Here is a 22,801-nt window from a genome sequence, read left to right as displayed (position 1 = left end):
AAATACTATTAAAAATTGTATTTTACAACTGTGTTGATATAAGAGCAAAAATAATCCAGGCTGGGTTATACTATTTACCCTTCCCCCGATTTTCATAGAAATGAAAGCATTCGCTTGAGCCTCTAAGCACAGTGGCTCTGGGGCTCTGTCCCTGCTGCATCTGATGGTTATGGTCCTGAAGCAAGCAGGTGGCTCGAGAGACTCCCCAGACCTGATGGAGACCCCTGGAGAGGGAGTGACCTTTTAAAGCGTGGCTGACACCATCAACACGTAGGTAAAGTAAGGCCGGAATAGGGTCAACCCTGTCTGGGCTTTCTTCAAGACACAATGGGCAGCTCGTAACTCAGCTCTGGGTCTGCCTAATAACAAATTGGTGAAACCTGCTAATACCTAAATCCACCCACATTCTGGAATAACCCATCAAAGTGCCTTTGGAGGATGAACATGTGAGCAACTCTCTGCCTCACCCCAATTTGGCTGAAAAAAGTACACAATGCTACAGGATGAAAGCAGCCGAGCATATGTAAGCCAGATGCCAGTAGATCAGATATTTTTGTCTAATACTCCTCTTTGAGAAAGGAAGTCTGTAGGTTGTTGGAATGGTAGTCTTCCAGCTAAAAGAATTTAGAAATATTTGTCCACTTTGGCAAATTCTGCCTTTAAGAGGTGACTGCTTACTTCTAAGTAAAAAAAAAAAAAAAAAAAAAAAAGGACCCAAACCAAACCAGACCAAACCAAAGCGAAATCGCTGGTGCAACTTGAATGGGGCTGGAGGGTTTGGCGGTGGCAACGAGTCAACATTAATATCCCAATTCTGGTGGCTGTGCTGAGTTTTGTCGGGGAACATCTCTGCTTCTAGAAAATCCACACTGAGCTAGTTGGCGGTGGTGGGGCCTCAATGAGTTCAGAGGGGAAAAAAAAGATTTTTATACCCACTTCCACTTTTTCTGTTGGAGATTGTTTAAAGAAAAAAAAAAAAAGGATGATTTTTGCTTTGCTTGGGCAGCTATGAAATGGCCCTGTTCTTTTTTTTTTTTTGGCCCTGTTCTTCCTCAGTTTTTAAGCAAAGGCATTCTCTTTCATGACTTTTCATCCAATAGTTGATAAGGTAATTTCCCTTGATTTCAAGAGCCGTTCACGTGGGCTTTTATTCTTGGAGCCCAATTTGAAGGACGTGATTTCCTGTTCCCCATGAAAACAGTGGGATGTGCAAAAGAAATGTTCAAACGGCCAATCAGAGCGATCACCAGAGCAGTGAACGCTCTGCCTAAAATGATTAAAAAGAGCCATGTGGACAGGGTGGGATGAGCTGGGAAGTTTGCCAAGGTGACCCTCACAAAATGCCCTGTGCTGACAGTGGTGCGCTGTCCCTAGGTTCAGTTTTGACGGTGCCCATCCTTAGCAGAAAGATCTCTAATCAAGACAAAGCAAAAAGCATTTTTAAAAAGGAGGGATCAGGCCTCACTGGGCTCAAAGCGTCTCAGCAAATGGCACTTAGGACTCCGCTCATTTCTATCAGTGCCACTTTGTGGTGGAGACAGCTCTGGTTTTTGCTGTAAATGGGGTTATTATAAGAGAAATTTCTGGGGATCCCTGGATGGTGCAGCGGTTTAGCGCCCGCCTTTGGCCCAGGGCACAATCCTGGAGACCAGGGATCGAGTTCCACGTCGGGCTCCCTGCATGGAGCCTGCTTCTCCCTCTCTGTGTGTGTGTGTGTGTCTATCATGAATAAATAAATAAAATCTTAAAAAAAAAAAAGAAATTTCTCTTAGCTTTAAGATATATTTGGACTGAGATGTAAAGCTTCAAGCATGTACACGTTTTGTCTTATCCAGACTGGAATGAATGAATGAATGAATGAATGAATGAATATAAATCAACAGATGTTAGGCATGGAGTTAGGCACCACTTTGGAAGGCAACATAAATGAGTTTTCTTTGGTCAAGGCCAGTTGAAAACCCATCTCGGACAGAGGCATCCTCCCCTCTGGGACAGGGCCTCCTCCCCAGACAGGTGCACCTCCTCTCCCCTTAGGCCCCTTCCTCTCTCTCAGGGAGCCCCTCCTCCCCCCGCCCCGGCCCACCCCCCTGCAGGTGTACTCACTCCTGGCCAGTCCCAGGTTGTCCATGCGGCTGTAGTTGAGCCGCAGCTGCGTGATGTATTTGCAGCACTCGAGGAAAGCCTTCACGCAGCTCTCCGACTCCTCGCGGGAGACGAACTGGGCCCTGCGCTCGCAGGAGAACTTCATGGGGTTGTCCCGCATGCCGCCCTCACAGCACTTGCGCAGCTCTTTCGGGTACTGGCCCACTGTGGGGGCACAGACGGCGTGTCACGCCCTCTGCCGGGGCCTCGCAGCGGGGAGGACGTCCCCATGGCCAGGCCCTGCCCCCCTTCCCTCTTTGGCTGGGACCCCGGGGCTCCCACCTTTGTCCATCCTCTTCTCTGTGAGCACCACGGAGCGGCGGCGCCGGGCGGCTGGTTTGGGGCACTCAAGATCTGGGGGGCAGGCAGATATTAACAGGGTGGATTAAGCACCGACCTGGTGAGTCCTCACCGTACTCCTCTCTGGTGCTCCCATTTGACAGAGGAGGAGACTGAGGCTCAGAAAGCAGTGACTTGCTAGATGGTGGCAGAGGCAGGACTAGAACCCAGGGCCCCCTGACTCCAGAACCCTGCCCTCCACCTGCACTCAGCATCTGGGGGTGGAGGCCCCGCCCCTCAGCGGCCCTCACCTCTCCTCTGGGGAGTCTGCAGTTCTTTGTTGGTCTTGAGGGCCAGGCCTGCGTCCATGAACACCCCGGCATAGTCCTTTCCGCTGCCCGCTGTGCAGCCGATGTCCGCCGCCTCCACCACGTTCCAGATCTGCAGGGCGGGAGGAGTCATCGGCGGGGCCCACCCACCCCTGCATTCTCATCCCGGGTCCCCCTCAGCGCTGTGTGTGCTGTGTCGGCCGCCACGGCCCGTCTGCATCCATCTGCTCTCCCCTCTGCAGCCTTGACTTCTAGCCCACGTCCGTGTCCCTTCTGACCTCCCTCCAGCCCACGCCTCACTCCACTTCCAGAGCTTTCCCCAGGCCCACCGCCCGCTCTGCCCAACGCCACCCCTTTGCCTCGCCTCCCTCCACCCTATAGCACCGGGAGGCACACCTTGCTCTGAGTCAGTTTGTTCTTCTTGTTCAGAACGAACACACCCTTGTCCACAGCCACGAGGCCCACGCGGGCCCCCGGGTCTCCCTGGATGATGAGGGTCGTCTGCTGTCCGGGCAGGTGTGACCTCTGTTCCTTCCCGCTGCCTTTCACCACCAGCTGGGGGGCGGGGGGGCAGAGTGAGGGGTCAGCGCTGCCAGGCCGGGTCTTGGGGCTGCCCTCGTGGGTGAGCGGGGGAAAGCTGGAGCCAGGCAGAGCAAAGGCAGGAAGGCCAGGAGAGAGAGAATACGGGAGCACGAGAAGCCCTGAGGCCCAAACAGGTCACAGGGCAGGGAGTGGGCGCAAGAAGGAGCCGGGCAAGGAGAAGACAGAGGCAGAAATGCCATGACCAGGTGGAGAGCCTGCTCGGAAGGCCGGAGAGAGGCAGAGACTGAGAAAGCACTGGCCAGGTGGGGAGTCCCAAGGTGAGTGCAGAGGAAGGTTCTGGAAGCTTACGGTGCCCATGCAGGAGTCCTTGACGTCCACCCACACGGAATCGGCGACCACTTCCCTCTGGCCGCTGCTTCCAATGACTGTGTAATAAGCCACCAGGCGGAAGGAAGGAATGAAGTCCGAAGTGATGGTCAAGGGCAGTACGACCAGGTCCTGGCCACTCTCCCGCTCCTGGCGGCCCACCTTCAAGATCTTCCCTTTGTTCATGATCTGGGGGGAACAGGTGGGCATTAAGGATCAGCAGGGTGGGAGGGAGGATGGGGCGACCTGGGATTGGGGGTGCTGGGGAAGCGGAGAGGAGGGGCCTGGGATCCTAGGGAGCCACAGACCAGGTAGGTGTAGTAGCGGATCTGAGCCTCCTTGCTGGGGTCCGTTCGCAGGTGGAAGTTGACATTGAGAGTTTCCCCTGGCTTCAGTTCCATTCGAGGCACAGACAGATGCAGGTAGTTTCTGGAGTTGCCGATGGTGTTGTAGGGTTGGACTTCCATGGTCCTGGTGGCCTGTCGAGACTCTAGGATACCCTCCTTCTTCGTGCTTACCTGGGCAAGGAAACAGGGATGAATGCTGTCCCCCCCGCCCTCCTCCAGATGTCCATGGTACCTTCTGTGGCAAGAGGGACTTTGCAAATGGGATTAAGTTAAGGATCTGAGGATGGGGGCAGATTGTTTTGGATTGTCCAGGTAGGTCGAATGTAATCACAACGATCCTTATAAGATAGCTATGCAGGGACGCCTGGGTGGCTCAGTTGGTGAGGCGTCTGTCTTTGGCTCCGGTGGTGATCCTGGGGTCCTGGGATCGAGCCCCACATTGGGCTTCTTGCTCAGTGGGGAGTCTGCTTCTCCCTCTGCCTGCCACTCCCCCTGCTCCTGCTCTCTCTTTCTCTCTCTCTCTTTGACAAATAAATAAAATAAAGTCTTAAAAAAAAGAAAGATAGCTGTGCAGACAAGAACCCCTCCATGTGAATGAAAACACCTCTATGTGAACAGCAAAACCCCCTCATGTAAATAAAAGAACCCCACTCTGCAGGTGGCAGGATGTCCGGCAGAGGACAGATGGGGTCCCTCTGTGCAAACTCAGTCCCCCAGCTCTCTGGAATGGGGCCCCAGGCGGGCGAGGACTCACAGTGATGTGCAGGGGCTTCTTGCTGTCGGGTGTGTTGATGGTCAGCTTGGCCACACCGTCTTTCTGGGTTAAAGCCTGCACTCTGTAGTTCTGGATCCCCACGGGGACGTGGGGGGCCGGGGAGCCGTCAGGGTTTGTCACGAACACCTGTGGGTACAGGGGCAGGTGGAGGGGGCTCAGGTGGACCCAGAGGCACAGCCAGTGCTCAGGAGCAGGGCGTGGGGTACAGGTCCACCCAGGGTCTCACCATGAGGTCAAAGGGCATGGCTGGTTTGAAGAACTTGGGCGTCTTGGTGAAGTGGATCTGGTAGGGGGAGGTCACGATGGGGATCGCGTTGCTCTCGGCCTCCACCATGTCGCTGCCTGAGGGGGCCAGCAATGAGGGCGGGCTCCCCTCCAGATTGGGCTCCACCTTCATTTTGGGCCTCCCCCCTCAGAGTGGGCCTCCTCTGTCAGACTGGATCCCACCTTCCTACTGGGCCTCCCCCCTCATACCGGGCCTCCCCACGCAGCCGGGCCTCTGCCCTCAGACCAGGCCTCACCTGAGTGCAAGATAACAGTGGCTGACACGTACAATGACTTCCCCACCAGGGCTTCTGGTCGGGAGGGTCGCACCCCTTCCAGCAGGACATTTCGTTTCAGCGTAGCCACCCCATTGCCATCTTCAATCTGGGGAGAGGAAAGGAGGCTCAGGAAGGGGGAGGCGCTAGGCTGGGGGAGGGCGGGAGTTCAAAGTGGAGGCAGCTGGGAGGGGCAGGGCACCAGAATACGGGTGAGGGACTGAGACAGAGAAATCCTCCGGTCGCCATCCTGGACTCCAAAGATGACGAAGGCTGTTCCGTCCACTTCCTTCCCGTATAAGAACCTGAGAGGCAAGAGAGTCTCAGGTGCTTGTCTCCTGAACGGCAGGCCTCCCTCCAAACCTCCACTGATGCATCTCACAGAGCCCCTGGTCCTTCACCTGGTTCTCACCTGGTTCTTACCTGGTCCACATCTGGTCCCTCATCTAGCCCCTCACCTGGCTCCCCGCCCCCCCACAGGGTCCCTCACCTGGCTCCACCCCGGGCTGCTCACCTGATCCTCATCTGGCCCTCATCTGCCCCCTCACCTGCCCTCCTCGCCTATCCTCCCACCTGGCCCCTCACCTGGCCATGATGGTGACATCCAAGCCCTCTGTGCTATCGATATAGTAGAATTTCTGTGCAGGTTCCACCTGGACCTCAAAACTGGGCAGCACTGGGGGAAGAAACACACAGGTTAGGGCGCCAGCACTGGGACCCGGCACCGTGGGGCCCCCACCCCGACTCCCTCCTCCTCTCACCGTATTCCTTCACCTCGAACTCGGCGGAGAAGACCTGCTCCGGGGCATCTTCGTAGTGGGCTTGTATCTTCCACTGCCCCATGCTGTGGGGCAGGCAGGCAAGTGAGCCAGCCACACCTGGCAGCCCCCACACCCCCACCCCGGGGTAGGGAACCCCCTCCAGGAAGGCCTGACATACTTGACCAGCTCTGGGATGTACCACGACTGGGACAAGATGCCATCCTGGTTTTGAGAGGACAGGGAGCCCCGCTTGACGGTCACACCATCAGGGGACTGTGGAGGGAGACAGGGACGGTGTGACTCTTCGGAGATCGGGCTTAGCCCCTAGGCTGTCCCCTCCCTCTCTGTGTCTGGCCACTCTCTGCGTGTCATGGTGTCATGACTATTGGGGCGGTGGTTTTTAAACATGCACTTGGGTCAGTCGGCCCCGATTCAAGTCCCCACTCTGCCATTGATGAGCTGTGTGACCTTGGGCAAGGTACTTAACCTCTCTGTGCTCAATAGACCCATGTAGAAAAAGGAGAAAAATGGAGCCCCTACCTCATTGGCTTGGGACACGGGTGATGTAAGCAGGTGCTCACCATCCTCAGTGTCGGTCCGAGTACTAATGATCACTAGCATTTATCACCTACTCTGGGCGGGACTCTGTGGGAAGCATCTCATGGGTGCTGAGCCACCACGGATTGCCTACATCCAACTCTTTGACCCACAAGGATACCAATTTCATGTGGTTCGACCAAATACACATGATTTTTTTTTTTTTTTTACGCATGATTTTTGTTGCCAATTATTAAACGTCAGGAGACGTCCTGTAAACATCTGGTTTTTTCCTGGCTCCTCTTGGGGATTGGGATAATTGTGGATGATGGATTCCTGTTGCTACAAGGCGACATCTGACAGAAACTGGGCCGAGGCTATGTCGTTAGAGGCATGTGTTCTCTGGTCCCCACAATTCCACTGAGCCCCCAAAGTCAGCTCAGGGCTGCCGGAACCTGCTCCCTGTTACCATTGCATGATCTTGAGAAATACTCATGACGATCCTCTGAGAAAGATGCCCCCCTCTTCCCTCCCTCCTTCACCTCCTCCTTCTATTCTCCCTCCCACCCTCCACCCTCCCCCCGCCCGTTCCTTCTTCTAGTAAATTTTTATTAAGCTACTACACACCAAACACCGTGTTGGGGTCAGGAGGTAAGGCCCTGAAAACACGGGTGAAAATCCCTTTCGGTGTGGAATTTAGGTTCTGGGGAGGTTGGGGGAGGGGGCAACTAGCAAACGAATAAATCCAGTTGATGAGGATGCTAAGAGGAGATGACAGGAACGGAGAAGAGTGGGGTGTGTGTGTGTATGTTGAGGGGGAGAAGGTTTGCAATCTTACGGGATGCTCCGGGAGGCTTCTCTGTACAGTTGGCACGTGGTTGACATCGGAGCAAAGACTTGCAGGACGTGAGGGGGCAGGCAGTGTGGGTATTTGGAAGAAGGGGGTTTTCTGGGTACAGGGGAACAGTCTGTGCAAAGGTCCTGGGGCAGGTCCCACATGGCAGTTGGAGGCCAATGTGGCTGGAGCAGAGTGAGTAGAGGGAAAAGAGAGAGAGAGAGAGAGAGAGAGAGAGAGGAGGGGAGGACAGGGAGGGGACAGGGTAGGTCATGCAGGGGGCCCTGGGGACCGCTGGAGAGCTTAGGCTTTTACCCCAGGGAGGTGGGAACTCCTGGAGGGCTCTGGGCAGAGGAGGGTGGGACCTGAGTTAGGTGCTTGTGGTCGCCCTCTGGCTGCAGGAGGCGGAATGGACTACATAGTGTTTTTTTATCTGTCACCCCTATCTTCAGATGAGAAAACTGAGGTCCTGGAAGGTGAAGTGACCCGTTGGGAGTCACGCAGTGGCCAGAGGTTTCTCTGGAGCCAGGATCCACGTGGTATCCCTGGATCCCTGCCCTGTCTCTAGGGCTCTTTCTGTGTCTGGGGCTCTAGGTATTTCTTCTGCCTTTAGGTTTCTGCAGGTGTGCCTTTTCCGGAGTCTCTTTCTCTGTCTCTCCTGTCTCTTTGTCTCTCCCTGGATCTCTGCCGGGGCAGATCTGGGGCCCTGGCTGGCTGGTACCTGGATGCTGATGATAACGCTCCGGCCTATGGGCAGCAGGTTGTGGTCCACGGTGAAGACCCGATAGAGGACTGGAAGGCGGTGGGAGACAAAGGCGGCGGCAGGTGAGCCCTTGGCTCTCCCGGCAGCGGGGCTCCAGCCCTGGCCCTCCCCAGCCGCCGTCCACCCCCTTACCTGTGGAGCTGGGGGTGTAGATGGTCTTGTCCGTCTGGATGAACAGGTACCCACTCTGGAAGCTGACCAGCACCACCTTCTCCAGCACAGTGGCCCCGAAGGCCGCCTGGACAATCACGAACTTGCTCCCCTTCTCTGATTTTGCATCCTTGTTGGCCGGCATCTAGGCACCGACCAGAGGATCATTAGGAGGGTCTTTCCGGGCCCCTGGGCCACATCCAGCCCCCAGGAATTCAGTGGGGCCCACACATGCCCCTCCTGCCAGTAGCACCTGCCCATCACTTCTGGTCTCCCTGGTGTGCCCAGGTTGGGAGAGCAGGGGGACTCGGAGGTAGGGGTCAGAGAAGGGGATGAGAAGGGGGGCTCAGCGGCAGGTGGCAGGGGTGGCTCTGAGGACCTCCCAGGGGAGAGGAGCTCGGGATGGGAGGGGTTAATTGAAAGAGGAGGCTCCCGGGTGCTCAGAGAGCTGCAGGGCTTCAGCAGGTGCCCACCTGGATGGTGACGGTGCTCATGTACTGATTGGCGCTGGTCAGATCGGTTTTCTCTCTGAACAGCACTTGCTTCTTGGCCGGGAAGTCGTGGACGGTGACGGTGACTTCAGTGTTTTCTTTCAGGTCATGGGCCTCCAGCACCACGGTCTCCTTGTTCTCCAGCCGCAGGATGTTGGGGGTGATCATGGAGAACCTGCCGGCGCGGGTGGGGCATGGGAGGGCGCTGCCGTTCTAGGGACCTGGCATTCCAACCCTCACCCGCACAGTGAAACTCCCAAATCCCATATGCAGTAGTCAGATGTCGGGGCTTCCAAAGCAGTACTGCCACAGGATCACCAAACACCACACCCCATGTGCCCTAAACCGGCAGACGCTTGGTTCTGGAAATACCCGCACCCCGCTCCGCGTTACCACCCTGAACTCCACAAACACCCGACTCATGAACTCTTGAACTCACAGGCAGCCTGCATTCCTTAACAGCCCAACCCACGGCCCACTGCCCGCACAGGCACCGCATGCACCCTGAATCCTCCTGAGACCTGACCCCATCACTCCAACCCACGGCCCACTGCCCGCACAGGCACCCGCATGCACCCTGAATCCTCCTGGGACCAGACCCCATCACTCCAACCCACGGCCCACTGCCCGCACAGGCACCCGCATGCACCCTGAATCCTCCTGGGACCTGACCCCACCACTCCAACCTCAGAAGTAGCTGTGTTTGGGGAGGGGTCATGACCACTCACATGGGGTCCCCCAGTGCCAGGGGGAGGCTGGTCAGCAGCAGCAGCAGCAGCAGGCGGGGGCCCGAGGCAGGCCCCATGGTGCAGGGACAGAGGAGGGACAGAAGGACAGAGGGAGAGGACTGGGGGGGGGAATGAGCAGAGGCTGTTGGGGATTGCCTTTTATCTGGCCCCAGCCTCCCCCCACCTTCAGCCCAGCCCACAGCTCCTGTAGCCTCCCCCTCCCTGCAGCTGCCCCAGATTACTCAATACCATTTCCTAAGTTTTTCAATCCCCGGGGCCAGTGTGTCGGGGGTAACTAACTCAAGGGCATGTCCTCCTGCAACATGAACACACCTTCCCCTTGCCATGGCCTCCCTCAGGGTCAAGGCCAGCTGGTGAACCTTTCCCCGTGGCAGCTTCTTCGTGGTGAAGGAACACTGCAGGCCAGAGAGCCTGCATCCCAGATAGCTGAGCCTGACCCCCAGTCCACTTCTGGCGTGCATTTATGAACCAAACCTTTGGCAGGTGACAGACATGGCCTGAATGACTATGATGGTTAATAGAAAAAAAAAATAAAAGTCATCATTGAGCAAAGTCCATATTGCTAGCTTTTTCCTCTTTCATCAACATTCCCTTAAGATATTGTTATTACTATCGTTGTAAATTGTATTTAGGGTTTTGGTATGAATATCTAACATCTTCATATGGTTCCACAGCAAGAAGGTGCAAGTAGACACTCAGGGAAAAGGCGATTTTCCTATTCCTGGTGGCAAACATTCAAATCTCGGGTGTCACATCGCAACCAAATGCCTTGTTTCCTTCCAGAGATATCTTATGCATTTATAAATGTTCTCAGGTTTCAAAAACAAATGATTGGGGGACACCTGGGTGGCTCAGTGGTTGAGCATCTGCCTTTAGCTCAGGGTGTGATCCCGGGTCCTGGGGATCGAGTCCCACATCGGGCTCCCTGCATGGAGCCTGCTTCTTCCTCTGCCTGTGTCTCTGCCCCTCTTTCTGTGTCTCTCATGAATAAATAAAATCTTTAAAAAACCCCAAATGATCGGCATTCTCTACCTGCCCTTCTTACTGGTCTCTCCACCCTGGTGACGCCTCGCTTTTTCATAAACCATATCCCTTAGAGATTATTTAACATCAGTGCCAAGAGAGCTTCCTCGTTCTCACCGGCAGCTGCCCCACGTTGTGTTGTGTAAAGGTGACCAGCCTCTTCCCCGTGGACGGACTTCCGTGATTGCAAATCATGTTCTCTCCAGCGAGTGATCTTGAGCCTGCAATCACCTTCCAGCTCTGACACTTATTAGTGCTAAACCTTGGGTACCTGATTAATAACCACTGCGAGCCTCAGTTTCCCCGTGTAAAAGGAGGTGATGATAGCACCCACTTCACAGGGTTGTTATTGCCATGATAAGGCAACCAGCGACCTGGCTAGACGCTGCTGTACGTCCCTCTGTAACTACTGATTTACAAACCCACTGACCCCGCAGGAAATTAGTGATCTCTCCCCGCCGCCTCACCCCTGACAGCCTGTTGGCAAAGCTCTGTTTGCTTTTTTTTTTGCCCCTCTGTCATTTTGATGTGCCTCTGTGGGATCTCCAGCAAGGTTGTGTGTCTGGGGGTGGGGGTGGGGGTAAAGGGGGTGTGAAGTCCCCAGCACAGGAGGCAACTGGTATGTTGGTGGAGGATCCCGATCCTCTGAAGGGCTGGTCTCTAAAGTTCCAAGGAAGGGGTTAATGGGGAACTCAGCGAGGATTTCCTGTAAACCACGCTCCTTTCCTGGCTGTCTGCATGCCTGGAGTGGGGAGGGAGGCATGGAGAAACAGAACAAACTTGGCCCCTGTCTGCTTTGATTGCAACACCCCTTCTTTGGAAGGAGGGACAGTGCAAACCCCTGCTTACCATCCAGAATTGAGATTAGACTTCTGAAACGCGGGAGGGGGGAAAGTGGAACCTGCTAGGATCTCCCAACACTGCCCCCCCCCATGACCCCATCTATCCTCCTCCCCACCCAAACCCACCCCGTTTCCTGAATTCATCATAGCCTTAAACACTTCGGGCTCTGTGGTTTGACGGTGTCTGGTCCCGGGCAGGTGTTGCTGCTGGCTTCTGCCTCCCTGCCAGGCTTGCTTCCTTCTTTCTCAGAGCCTTAGTTAATGCCGCGGATGGTGGGCTGGGGATCCATGATAGTTCCTGCGGTTTTTGACAATGAAAGGTGCTCAGATGCTTCGACCCTGGGCTTGGAGGGAAGCTTCATGCCCATGGTGGTGCAAGTCTGGGAAGTGTCCTGGCCCCGACCCGCAGGGCCTGCTAGGAGGGAAGGAATTCTTTGAGGCTTCTTCCTGGCCCTGTGCATGTGCACTCACAAGTGTGGGAGGTGGCTGGCAGGCAAGATAAGGCAGCTGGGGGAGAAAGAGGAGGCTCAGGGGGGGATGGCACTTCCAGTTAGCTGGTGCACCCTGCCCTGCATTCCAGGCAGGAGGGAGGGGGAGCTGGGCTGCTAGAGCTGGGTAGGGTATCTGGGACATACTTAACAAAAACAAAGTATTTGCTGTTTATCTGCAATTCAAATTGAACTGGGTGTCTTGTATTTCATCCTGCCACTCTCACTGGAAGGGCAAGGAAAGAAAGGGAAGGAAGTGGGGATGGGTTGTGGGGGTGGGGACGTGCCCCCTCTGCCACCCCAGGCCTGCCAGAGTGCAGTTTCTTCCCTGCTGCACCCCTTACCCTCACCCATCAGAGGCGGTGCTGGTGCCAGGCCGGAGGGGCAGGTCTCCCCTCCCTCCTGACCCCTTACGTCCAGAGTGGGGTCCTTGCTACACTGCCTTCTGAGAATTTCCCTCCCCCTCCCACGCAACCCGAGAGCTTTCGCTTCTCCCTCTATTTATTACCCATTAACTGGAAGGTAAACTTGCCCTGGTTGAGTCTGATCTGCCCCTTGGTTCCTGCCCCCAGCCCCCGCCCCTCATGCTCAGCAGAGACCTGGGCACCAGGGTCCCCTACCCTGGAGGATACAGGGCCAGAAAGGTTTTGACTCCAGCTGCACCTGCTCCCAGCCTCTGTTCCTAACCTGTAAACGGGACCGTCGCAGCCACAGAACGTCCCTCTGAGTCGGGGTGACAGACATTGGCAGGCAGGATGGTCAGCCCGGTGCCCGGCACATAGCGAGTGCTCGAGGCGCTTGGACTGTATTTTTATTTTTCCCAACACCTGCTCCTCCTTATTTCGGGGATAGGCCTGCCAGGCCTCCGGGCCGAGGGTCCCCCCAACCCCCTTTCTCCCTGTCCCCTGCATTCTCTGTGTGCAGCCTCTCTGCTGCAGACTTCTTCTAACCCACCTACTCTACAGCAACTGGGGACTTTTTTTTCTAAAAACACAGCTTTGTGATCCTACAGAATTATGATGTCGAGTACAGGCGTGCACACTAACGAGGCGAAGGGCTCCGTGAGGCCCAGACACAGCACCTCATCTATCTCACAAACCTCGTGTGTTCTGCACCCCTACGTTACAGACCAAGAAACCGAAGGCTTTGGCCACCTGCCCAAGATCCTCTAGCTGGCAGGAGCTGGGCTCCTGAGCCCCCGCTCCTAAACCGTATGAGTTTCTGACGGCTGCTATAACAAATGACCACGAATTTGGTGGCTTAAAAGAACACCTATTTATTATCTTACAGGTCTGGAGGGCAGAGATCTGCAATCGAGGTGTGGGCAGGGCTGCGTTCCTTTGGGAGGCTCCAGGGGAGGAATCCTCTTCCTGCTTCTTCTGCTTCTAGAGGCCGCTTCTCTCCGTGCCTGGCGGCCCCTCCCTCCAGCCCCACAGCACACCACCCTCCCAGCCAGTCACCCCTTCTCTGACAGACGTCACCGCCCGCCTCTTACAAGGATCCTGGTGATGACACTGGGTAGAGGATCACCCAGTAGAGTCCAAGGATCACCTTCTGTCTCAGGGTCTTTAACTAAATCACAGCCGCAGGGTGCCTTTTGTCGTTTAACTTAATGTTGGCAGGTTCTGGGGACTGGATGTGGATGTCTTTGGGGAGCCTGATCCTGCCCACCCCTGCACGCACAGGGAGTGAAAAAACTCGGCCCTGTATGGCCATGTCTTTCCCTGCTTTCAACTTTTCCGTGGCTCCTGCAGGCACTGGCACGAAGTCCAACTGTGTATGTGTCTTTATGCTCCTGCCAGCTGCTCCCCCTCCCCCCTGCCCCCGTCCCTGCCAGCCCTGCAGTGGGACTCGTAGGCTATTCTGGGCTTCTCTGCCTTGCTGCATAACTTCCTCAGTCTGCAATGCCTCTCCACTTCCTTGTCTGGCTGGACTATTTATTCATCTGGGCCCGTTATACTTGTTTCCGTTTGCAGGAATACTTGACCCCAGCCCAATTCTCTACCCATTCATTGTCCCATGCCTGTGCAACCCTCCCGCCCAAAAAAGTATTTCTCAGAGCTCCGAATGGGGCTCAAGGCACTCCAGCTGAAGGGGACGGGATGGGGGACAGGAGACGAACTATATCTCTGGAGCTGCCTATGTGTGTGCACAGGTGCATCCCTAATCTGAGGTCATTCCTCAAAGTTCAGGGCAGTTCACGCAAGGTCAGGCTCACAGCATTATCATGTGTGATCCTCAGCGACCTGGTGGGACCCCCATTTTCCATGTTGGGAAACAGAGGTGAAACCACTTATCCAGGGTCACTCAACAAAGGGGGCAAGGTCGGGGCACCTGGGTGGCTCAGTGGTTGAATGCTTTTGGCTCAGGTCGTGATCCTGGGGTCCTGGAATCAAGTCCCACATTGGACTCCCCACAGGGAGCCTGCTTCTCCCTCTGCCTGTGTCTCTGCCTCTCTCACGAAAAAATAAATAAAATCTTTTAAAAAAAGGAGCAGGGGGGTGGGCACAGGTCAAAAGGTTTGGTTGCAGTGAGCCCAGGAGCAGAGGGGCAGCACACACAGTGGTTAAGTGCAGCTCTGAAACCGGCCTGCTGGGGTTTTGAGTCCCGAGTCTCCCAACTGGTGAGCTGTGTGGCCCTGGGCAAGTTACTTGGCCTCTCTGTGTCTCCCAGGCTTTTTAATAGGAATTAGGATCAACAGAAAGAAGCCTTAGAAGAGGGTGTGGCATGTAGCAATCACTACGTGTTAGCCATGATTACGGATAGTCTTCAGTGTGGGCGACTTGGGGGCCTGCCAACCGCCCTGTTTTCCTCCCCTCCAGCCTCTGCAAGGGCTGTCCCCTCCCCTGGGCCTGCTGTCCTTCCCACTGCTTCTGTTCAACTTTCCCTGAATTCCCAGGCTGGGTCAAAGCCCTGTGATGGAACTGCCTGAGGACTCAGCCCTCTCCCTGCCTGTCCCCCACCCCCAACCATGGGCTCGGGTCATTGCCCTGTCCTCAGCATCCAGCCCAGGGCCAGGTACAGAGCAGTTGTTCAACTGATATTTACTGAATATGTAAAGCAACGGATCCTACAACCCTCCCTCCACAATGAATATAGGTTTCTAAATTGTAAACACAACCTCTGTGTTAGGCCTCAACACCCAGAAAGGCAAATAAACCAGGGTAGCAAAACAGATTGGTCATTATTGTACAGCTGCAAGTGGCGGGTGGCTCAGGGGCAGGGACAGGGCTGCCCAAATCTTGGGGGAAGAAGGGGCTCTCTTCCAAATGGGCTCCTGGAACTCAAGTCTCTCACCCAGGCACCTTCCTCCCCCGCCACCCCCCCACCCACTCTCCACCCCAACACATATGTGTGCTTTGGGAGCAGAGCTAGAGTGAGGAACGTGTACGCAGAGGGCGGAGGCGGGAGGTGGGGGAAGCAGGACGGTCCCAGACACAGGGGAGGATCACAAAAGTTCCCGCCCGCTGGCTGTTTTGTTGACCTTGGACAGGCCTTCCCGGAACCCAGAATCGGTCATTCTGGAGGCAAATAGCAAGGAGGTGGTCCAGGAGTTGAGGAGCGCTCGGCCCCGCCCACCCAGCACCCATCAAATCCAGCCCTAGAGCGGCCTACCAGGCTGGGCCCCCTCCATCCCCAAAGCCCTGGCCCTGCCCACTCTGCCTGGGAAGCCGCCACACTTCTCACTGCCCTGCCCACCCCTGTGACTCAGGACTCACATCTGCTCCATCTGCATGTCCTCCTCATCCTCCTGGGGCAGCTGTAGGTAAGGGTTGTTGCCTGCAGGCTGGAACTTGTAGCCAGTAAGCACGAAGAAGGCCAGAGTGGAGCCCTCTACCAAGAGCTGGGGGGCAAAGGGAGTGGGAGTGTCAGGCATATCCCCTACCCCCCAGTTGTAGTCTGGCCTGCGCCCCTCCCCGCCATTTGTGGTCTCGATCCTCACCTGGTATAGCCACTGCCACTGGAAGGGCACAGCCACCTGCAGGAGGATGGCGATGATCCGCGTGAAGTAGACGTAACAGATGACCTGCCGGGACAGGGGCAGAGTGTTGGGGCTCAAAGCGACGGCAGAGGGAGGGCTTAGAGTGGGTACACCAATGGGCTGGTTGTACGCACCCCCCGGCAAAAAACAAAAACAAAAACACCCCCAGACACTTCCCCGAGTGAGAACAGGGCTCCTACCATGATGTAGTAATGCCGAAACAGCTTCAGCTTGGCCAGGTTCACCGCCACTGACAGGTGTGCACAGAGATTGAGGGCGTAAGGGGAGGGGGAGAGGTATGGAGGAGGATCATTTTGGGGAGAGTCCAAGGGACAGGAAGGCTGGAGGAGGATGTTCAGGGGACAGGCAGGAAGGGGCAGCTGGTGGGGAGGGAAGGGAAGGGACATCCAGGGGTCAGAAAGAGGGATCTGGAGCAGGACAGGGGCTGGGGAACAGCAGGTCCTGGGACCAGGGCCTCACCCTTTCCATCGGTGCCAGATGCGTCCTGGAGATGCCGGATGGACCTGGAACCAGACGGGGGACCCAGACAGCTCTCAGCACTACCTCCTGTCACATTTACAAGGGGCAGGGTCTCAGCCTCCGGCAGGGGTCAGCTAGCAGGGGTCAGATGTAGGATCCTCACCAGACCACAGGGAAGAGGATGGTGCCACAGCAGATGAGATCCACCAGGAAAAGGATCTCCTTCCAGAGCCTATAATCACTGGCGCCCTCCTCGCGGGACTCGATGACAATGTAGGCCACGTTGGCCAGGACCTGTGGGGGGTGAGTGGGTAGGTGTGCCCCGAGAGTGCATGCATGGCCGCCCCTTCCCCCCCCCCCCCCCCCCCCGCCCCGCCTGCCACCCAGTTGCACCTGCAGTGGAATCACGATCCCAAAGATCTTCTTCTCCTTGTCTGACAGGACGTACTTGACGAAGGCCCAGCCGGAGCCGATCAAGGCGATGGTGATGAAGAGGAGAGCACCCTTCAGCCTGGGGAGGGTGTGTGTGGTGAGGGGGACGGTGCCCAGCTCTCCCCAGCCCACTCCCCCCACTTGCCAGAGAAGGGCACTCACAGGTGTGTGATGTAGTGCATGATAGCGAGGCCTTCGATGGGGTGGCCCTGGCTGTTGATGAAGTAGTAGTTGATCTGGAGGTGGGTGGATGGATGGATGGTCAGACAGACGGACGTGTGGGTGGCCGGTGGTACAATTGGGAGGATGGCGGTGGTTTAGGGACATGGACGGTCAGGGTGGCATGGTGGGCACAAGGCTGACAGAACTGACAGTTATGATCAGGATGGCAAGTGGACGCAGAAATGGGCAGTCGTGGCCCTGACAGAGGAGGGCGACTCACAGCTGGATGGACAGACAGGGGGAGGATCAGAGCTGCGCCAGTTGACCGTCAGACTGAAGGGCAGACAGTCACAAACAGGACGGACGGGCAGACAGCTGAGTTGGGGGGCCAGCTGGTGGCCACTGTGATGCAATGGCTGGATATGTGGACGGGGGGCGGGTGGTGGACAGATGAACTCCCAAGCCCGGGGTCTGCAGAGACTTGGGGAGTGGGCTGCACGGGCTTCTTCCTGGACCCAGAGACCCCAGCCCGCCCCCTTCTGCTCCCCGCCCAAGGCTCTCACACTGTGGAAAAGGAGGGAGATGCTCTTGGTGAAAGCGAGGGCCGCCATGAGCCAGTGGATCTTGAAGACCTTGTACCTGGCGGGGGAGGGGGCGGGGGCATCAGTCAGGGGCGGGGAGGGGAGGGCTGTGACCAGGGGAGGTGGGGGACCCCCAGGGGCCAGGGCATTACGTGTTCCTGCAGAGGACGGACACCCAGAAGATGCCGGCTGCCAGGAAGCAGGCAGACATGACCAGGTACAGCTTGAACAGGGGGATTTCCGCCGCCGACAGGAAGCCCTCGGGGTTCTTCTCCCGAATCATGACCTGGGGAGGGAGGCCGCAGCGGGGAGTGGGGGTTTCACACCCGCCCACTCCCGAGCTCCCCCCAGATGGGCACCTCACCAGATGGGCACGCCAGCTCAGGCCTGGGCGCGGCCGCCTCTGCTCACCGTGAGGTCGAACGGCTGCTCCCGGCCCGGCTCCGAGTTGTAGCAGTTGTGGAAGTTGAGGCTGTACTGGCCTTCCTCGGCCCGAGAGCCGATCACCACGTGGAACTGGGCGGCCGGGACAGGGGGAGAAGGGGAGTCAGCCCGGTGGTCCCCGCTCTGGGGGGGAGGGGGGCCACGGGTGCGCCCCGACACTCACACTGAAGTTGTAGGAATTGTTGAGATGCCCAAGCCCCAGGACCAGTTCACTGTCCTTCCCACTGAGGCCCTGAGGGGACAGAAGGCCCACATCAGCTGGCCCTGGGCCTGGCTCTCCGTATGTCCCCCCCCCCCCGCCCCGCTACCCTCTCCCCCTGCCCCCAAGAGACAGTCCTCCCTCCTGCCCTGGCTTCCTCAAACCTGCTGGTCTCCCTGGGACACTGTGGGTTTTGACTGGGCCTTGCTGAGCACAGCGATGGTCCCTAGAGGGGGCAAGTAAATGACTTTAGGATGGACAACAGAAAAAATGGGAGGTAGGCCAAGCAGCCCTGGCCATCCACCCTCCCTGCTCCCACAGCCCAGCCTGACTCACCGCTGCCCACTTTAGGGGTGACTGTGAGCTCTGGTTTCGGGGGCCCTGGTTCAGAGGGCACTTCGGGGAGGAGCCCAGGAGAGATGAACAGCTTCTTCTGGTCCCCATACCTCCGCACCTGGACCCTGGGGTGAGGATGGGGGCCCTGGGGGTGAGGCCAGGAGGCTGATGGCTTAGGTCATCTGTACAACGTGTGCAGAGGGACTCGATGGTCCCTTGGGCCCTCAGATCTCCTTTGTGAGGCTTGGCATCAGGCTGAATCAGTGGGCACACAGTTCCAGCACTGGCCACCAGCCCTCAAGACGGCTGCCCCACCAGTGACCGTCACTTTCTGCAACGCTGACTTATTCCACGTAAGTGCGTTATTTAAAATGAAAATGCATCTATAGACAGGCTACACGGTATTGTTGGACTCTGGTTCTTGGGCCTCAGTTTTTTCTTTCAGAATGGGGGATAATGTCAGCATCAAGAGTCGACGAGTTAACACCTGTAAAAGCTCACAGGATGCTCCCTGGGACATATGACACATTCAACAAGTATGAATGATGGAGCCCCCGACCCATCAACTTACCGCAGATCCTTGGTGTTGATGAGGAAGAGAACCAGGAGGTTGCTACTGTTTTTCCGGAGAGGACAGTTGGGGGGGTTCGGGGTCTGGGGAGTGCGTAGGAGGGTGTCTTGGTTACCGCCTCCCTAGCCCAGCCCCACCCCTGTCCCCTCCCCATCTACCTTGCAAGGGAGGGTCACTTCTTGCTCCCCCTCCCTGCGAGAAAGAACAGGGGCCCTTGGCTCCTGATGTAAAGGACAGACATCCCAGGCCCTCCTCACCCCCTCCACCATCTCCTCCTCCACTCACTGAGTAGGATCGAATGCTGCCAGATTGAACCCGAGTCAGACTGAACCCCACCTGGCAGGTGGAAAGAAAAGGGGAGGAAATGAGGGATTCCGCAGGGACCTCCCCAAGCCACCTCTTTTAGCAGCAAGCGAAACATCATCTCAAATTTACTGAACACCTACTGTGTGCTAGGTCCCACAGTCACTCGTGGAATCTTCCAACAACCTGTCCTGCCCTGGGGCCCCCCATACTCTTAGCTCCTAACTATCCTGTGCCTCTCAACTTGGATGTCACTTCCTGCAGGGGCAGGTCCTCTGGACCTAGCCCACCTTGTTTTCACTCAATTAAAATGTTGATGTAATAAAGAAGTAAAAATAGATAAAATGTTGATGGCCTCCAGCCTTGACCTGTGGAATCCTGCACACGTGGGTTTGCATCCAGGCGCTGAGACTCTGAGCAAGGCACATACCTCTGAGCTTGTGTGAACATCTGTAAGGTTGGGTTTACAGGTGTAACATTTGCACAGCATCCCTGAGAGGTGGCTGTGAGAGAACGGACCCATGGAAAGTGCTTTGCCTGGTTACCTGGTACTCAGTGGGCATTCAAAAAAAAAAAAAAAAATGCTGGCTACTCGTTCCGACTGCGGGAACTGGGGATATCTTGTGCATTGGTGTGCCCTCCCTCCACCAACCCCCGCTCAGGGTTGCACATATTGCACGAGGTCTTATTATTCCCATGTTACAGATGAGGACACGGAGGCTCAGAGAGGCCAATGGATTTGCCCAAGATCCCATGGATGAGAGGCTGAGCCACCTCTCATCGGCGTGGTGGTGGTGGTGGTGGTGGTGGGGGGGGGTGGGGTGGTGGCAGGAAACTTGTGCGCCTCGCCCTCCTCCAGCAAAGTCCTCAAAGCCCCTCACCAGCGGGGTCTCCTCTTCTGTCTCCCGGAGGCCCAGCCGCAGGAGGCTCAGGTCCACCTCCAGGGAGCCATTGGCGTAGAAGCCGAAGCTGTTCAGCGGGATCTCGGCTCGCTTCTCCCCCTGCCGGAGACCAAGGAGGCAGAGGCAGCTCAGACCTCTCCCCACCAGCCCAGCCCCACGGCTCTGGCGCGAGGTGGCAACAGGGTGGCCCCAGCTCCTCCAGCCGCTGCTCTGCGAGTCCAGGAAGGGAAAGCCCAGGGGCACCTGGAAGTCTGGGCAGCGGGTGAGCACCACCCCAAAAGCGGAGTTCTTCATCTTGGTGTGCGGAGCCCCGACCTCCCAGACAAGTGTGAGCTTCCAAGATCCCAGCGAGTGCCCAGGGGACCCGGTTCTACGAGCCCCGGGGACTCCCCCAGGGCCCCAGCGCCCCAGAGCGACCCCGAGGATGCACACACAGGACTAAAAGTTGGGGCTCCCGGGGGGGTGAAGTCCTACCCCCTAGTGGGTGGGGCACGACCCTAGCGGGGGCGGCCCCGCAGCCCCAAGCGGGGACCGAGGGGGACTCCTCGGACGAGACCACTCGGGGCCTGGAAGCGGGGGGGCGGCGGACCGCTCCATCCCGCGTAAGCAGAGGGGGAGGTAGGACGAGACCACTCCAAACCAGGGGCTTCTTGGGGACAGAACTGCGCCCCCCGCCGCCGCCCGCCGCGCGGAGGGACTCACCGTCAGCGCCAGCCGGTGGATGCGCCCAGAGCAGCTGTCCAGGAGCAGCAGCAGCAGTAGCCGCTGCCCCCACTCCGCGGGGCTCCGGCGGGCGAGCCCCCTCCTCTTGCTCACTGCCATCTCTGGAGCCGCCACCTCCCCCGACACCGCCTCTGACGCCCCCACCCGCCGACGGGTGAGCCAATCGCCGCACGGCGGGGGCCGTCCCTCCGGCGGGTCCCGCGCGTCTAGCCAATCAGCCACCGCTTCCTCGGAAATCCGCACCGTCCCCCTCGCACGACGCCAGATGGACATCGCCAGCTCCGAATGGGCCGCCTCCGCCGTCACCAATCACTAGGGAGACTGTGCTGATGCAATTGGCTCAACAGTCCACCTAACCAGTGCTGCTGGACCCGATATCCCGTCCCTGAAGCGGAATTCCTCCACCCACGCCCAACTGAAGATCGGTCCAGGACTACATTACCCAGAATGCAGGAAGACCAGACAGCGCAACAGGGCACGCAAAAACTACATTTCCCAATGTCCCTCAGGACGGACTTCCCCTCTTTACCCTGGGGAGGTGGCTCCCAGCCAGAGCACAGGCTTTTGGTAAACACGCACGTCTGCCGAGGCCTGTCCTGTTCTAATCTTGCTGATCCAGGAAAGGCCGAAACCTAGCCCCAGGCTCAATCTTGACCCTAGGATGACCTATGACCCTGGGCTGAATTCCAGCCTTAGGCGGAAACTCTTCTAACCCTAGAGTGAGGCAACTAGAAGCCCACCCACAGATCCCAAGCTGGAGGTGTCCTCGGGGACGGGGGCTGAACCGGGCTGAGTCCTTAGCTGCAACTGAGCCCGGACATCAACCTGAAATCCAGACTTCCCCACTCCCTTCCGACCCTCGACCTACGCTGAGCCTGAGCGTTAATCTCTGGTTGAGCCCTCCCAACCTGGACGGAGCCCTGACCCCAGACGAGGCCTGACCGCTGGACCGTAGTTTGAGGCCACGACCCCCTAGTGGGTTGCTGACCCCTCCGCTAAGCTGACCCCAGGTTGAGATCCTATCCCAACTGTGGTGCCGACTTGGAACGAATCCCAATTCCAATTTGAGTTTGATGCCAGTGTGGAGACTCTAATACCAGGCTAAGCGGCTGAGAGCAGAACTCACGCTGAGCCCCTGACTCAGCTGGTCCCCCAAACCCTGGAGCACAGCCCACTTTGCAACAGGATGTTTTCTAGCTCAGAAGCCACCAGCAGGTGGGGCCAGGTCCCCACAGAGCCATCTGTCCCAGGATTTCAGGCTGACGTCCCCTGGGCTCCTGGGGCTCCCCTCCTGGAAGCCCAGAGGCTTGGGGCCTAACTTGTGCCCCAGGGGCTCCGGGGCGTCTGTCACCTCCGTTGGCACTAAGGACTAAAGGCAGGAGAGGATGAGGGTGGGAGCTGCAGGGTTCTCTACTCTTTCATCTCAGTGCCTTAAGGAGATTAATGAGGTGTGAACAGGCATTTATGAGGGAAGTGACAGACTTCTGTGCCCCCAGGGCCCGAGTGTCTGGAGGGAGAGGTGGAGTCGGAACCGGGGTCTGGACAGTGAAAACTGATTGGGTCTAAACGGATGCGCCTGGAAAATGGGCAGGTGGAAGCGCGAACTGGATGAGGACCGAGGAAAGACCTGGGCCCGGTGCCCCAAGGACAGTCCGTCCTCAGTTTCCCGGCGCAGACTTCGGGAGGAGGGAGAAGGCAGGATGCGGTGGGGGTGCTAATGGACCGGG

The 22,801-nt window shown here is 57.3% G+C and overlaps 2 protein-coding genes across 3 annotated transcripts in view; both read right to left on the bottom strand.

Annotated features, from left to right (window-relative positions):
* C3 (complement C3) overlaps positions 1–9,744 on the bottom strand; it is a 32,635-nt gene extending 22,891 nt beyond the window's left edge. The window contains exons 1-17 of the mRNA XM_077860229.1: positions 9,586–9,744; positions 8,840–9,032; positions 8,349–8,511; positions 8,175–8,245; positions 6,260–6,354; positions 6,082–6,164; positions 5,906–5,996; positions 5,523–5,625; positions 5,303–5,429; positions 5,008–5,123; positions 4,761–4,907; positions 3,968–4,177; positions 3,642–3,848; positions 3,147–3,305; positions 2,733–2,862; positions 2,425–2,496; positions 2,104–2,307 (exon numbers count right to left, since the gene is read on the bottom strand). Coding sequence (XP_077716355.1) covers positions 2,104–2,307; positions 2,425–2,496; positions 2,733–2,862; positions 3,147–3,305; positions 3,642–3,848; positions 3,968–4,177; positions 4,761–4,907; positions 5,008–5,123; positions 5,303–5,429; positions 5,523–5,625; positions 5,906–5,996; positions 6,082–6,164; positions 6,260–6,354; positions 8,175–8,245; positions 8,349–8,511; positions 8,840–9,032; positions 9,586–9,662 — 2,248 coding nt within the window. The 5' untranslated portion in view covers positions 9,663–9,744. The remainder of the gene's footprint in view (positions 1–2,103; positions 2,308–2,424; positions 2,497–2,732; positions 2,863–3,146; positions 3,306–3,641; positions 3,849–3,967; positions 4,178–4,760; positions 4,908–5,007; positions 5,124–5,302; positions 5,430–5,522; positions 5,626–5,905; positions 5,997–6,081; positions 6,165–6,259; positions 6,355–8,174; positions 8,246–8,348; positions 8,512–8,839; positions 9,033–9,585) is intronic.
* Positions 9,745–15,124: 5,380 nt separating this feature from the next.
* Positions 15,125–21,220, bottom strand: GPR108 (G protein-coupled receptor 108). 2 transcript variants are annotated; one of them, XM_077860225.1, is made up of 18 exons: positions 21,054–21,220; positions 20,331–20,450; positions 19,432–19,482; positions 19,147–19,229; positions 18,576–18,700; positions 18,404–18,465; positions 18,204–18,272; positions 18,008–18,112; positions 17,749–17,882; positions 17,579–17,654; positions 17,016–17,089; positions 16,815–16,932; positions 16,585–16,715; positions 16,422–16,465; positions 16,142–16,191; positions 15,903–15,986; positions 15,679–15,803; positions 15,125–15,480 (listed from the first exon to the last, which is right to left on the bottom strand). In XM_077860225.1, exons 1-18 carry the CDS (start codon positions 21,171–21,173, stop codon positions 15,408–15,410), a joined length of 1,644 nt encoding a protein of 547 aa, XP_077716351.1. In that variant the 5' UTR covers positions 21,174–21,220; the 3' UTR covers positions 15,125–15,407. The 2 variants fall into 2 exon arrangements, with proteins under 2 accessions (XP_077716351.1, XP_077716352.1); XM_077860226.1 differs by lacking the exon at positions 21,054–21,220 and adding an exon at positions 20,595–20,811.
* Between the last annotated feature and the right edge of the window lie 1,581 nt (positions 21,221–22,801).

This window comes from Canis aureus, chromosome 19 (assembly GCF_053574225.1).
Source record: "Canis aureus isolate CA01 chromosome 19, VMU_Caureus_v.1.0, whole genome shotgun sequence".
Taxonomy (NCBI): Eukaryota; Metazoa; Chordata; class Mammalia; order Carnivora; family Canidae; genus Canis; species Canis aureus.
Note: the sequence above shows the minus strand (reverse complement) of the source record. Positions and strands in the feature narration are given on the sequence as shown.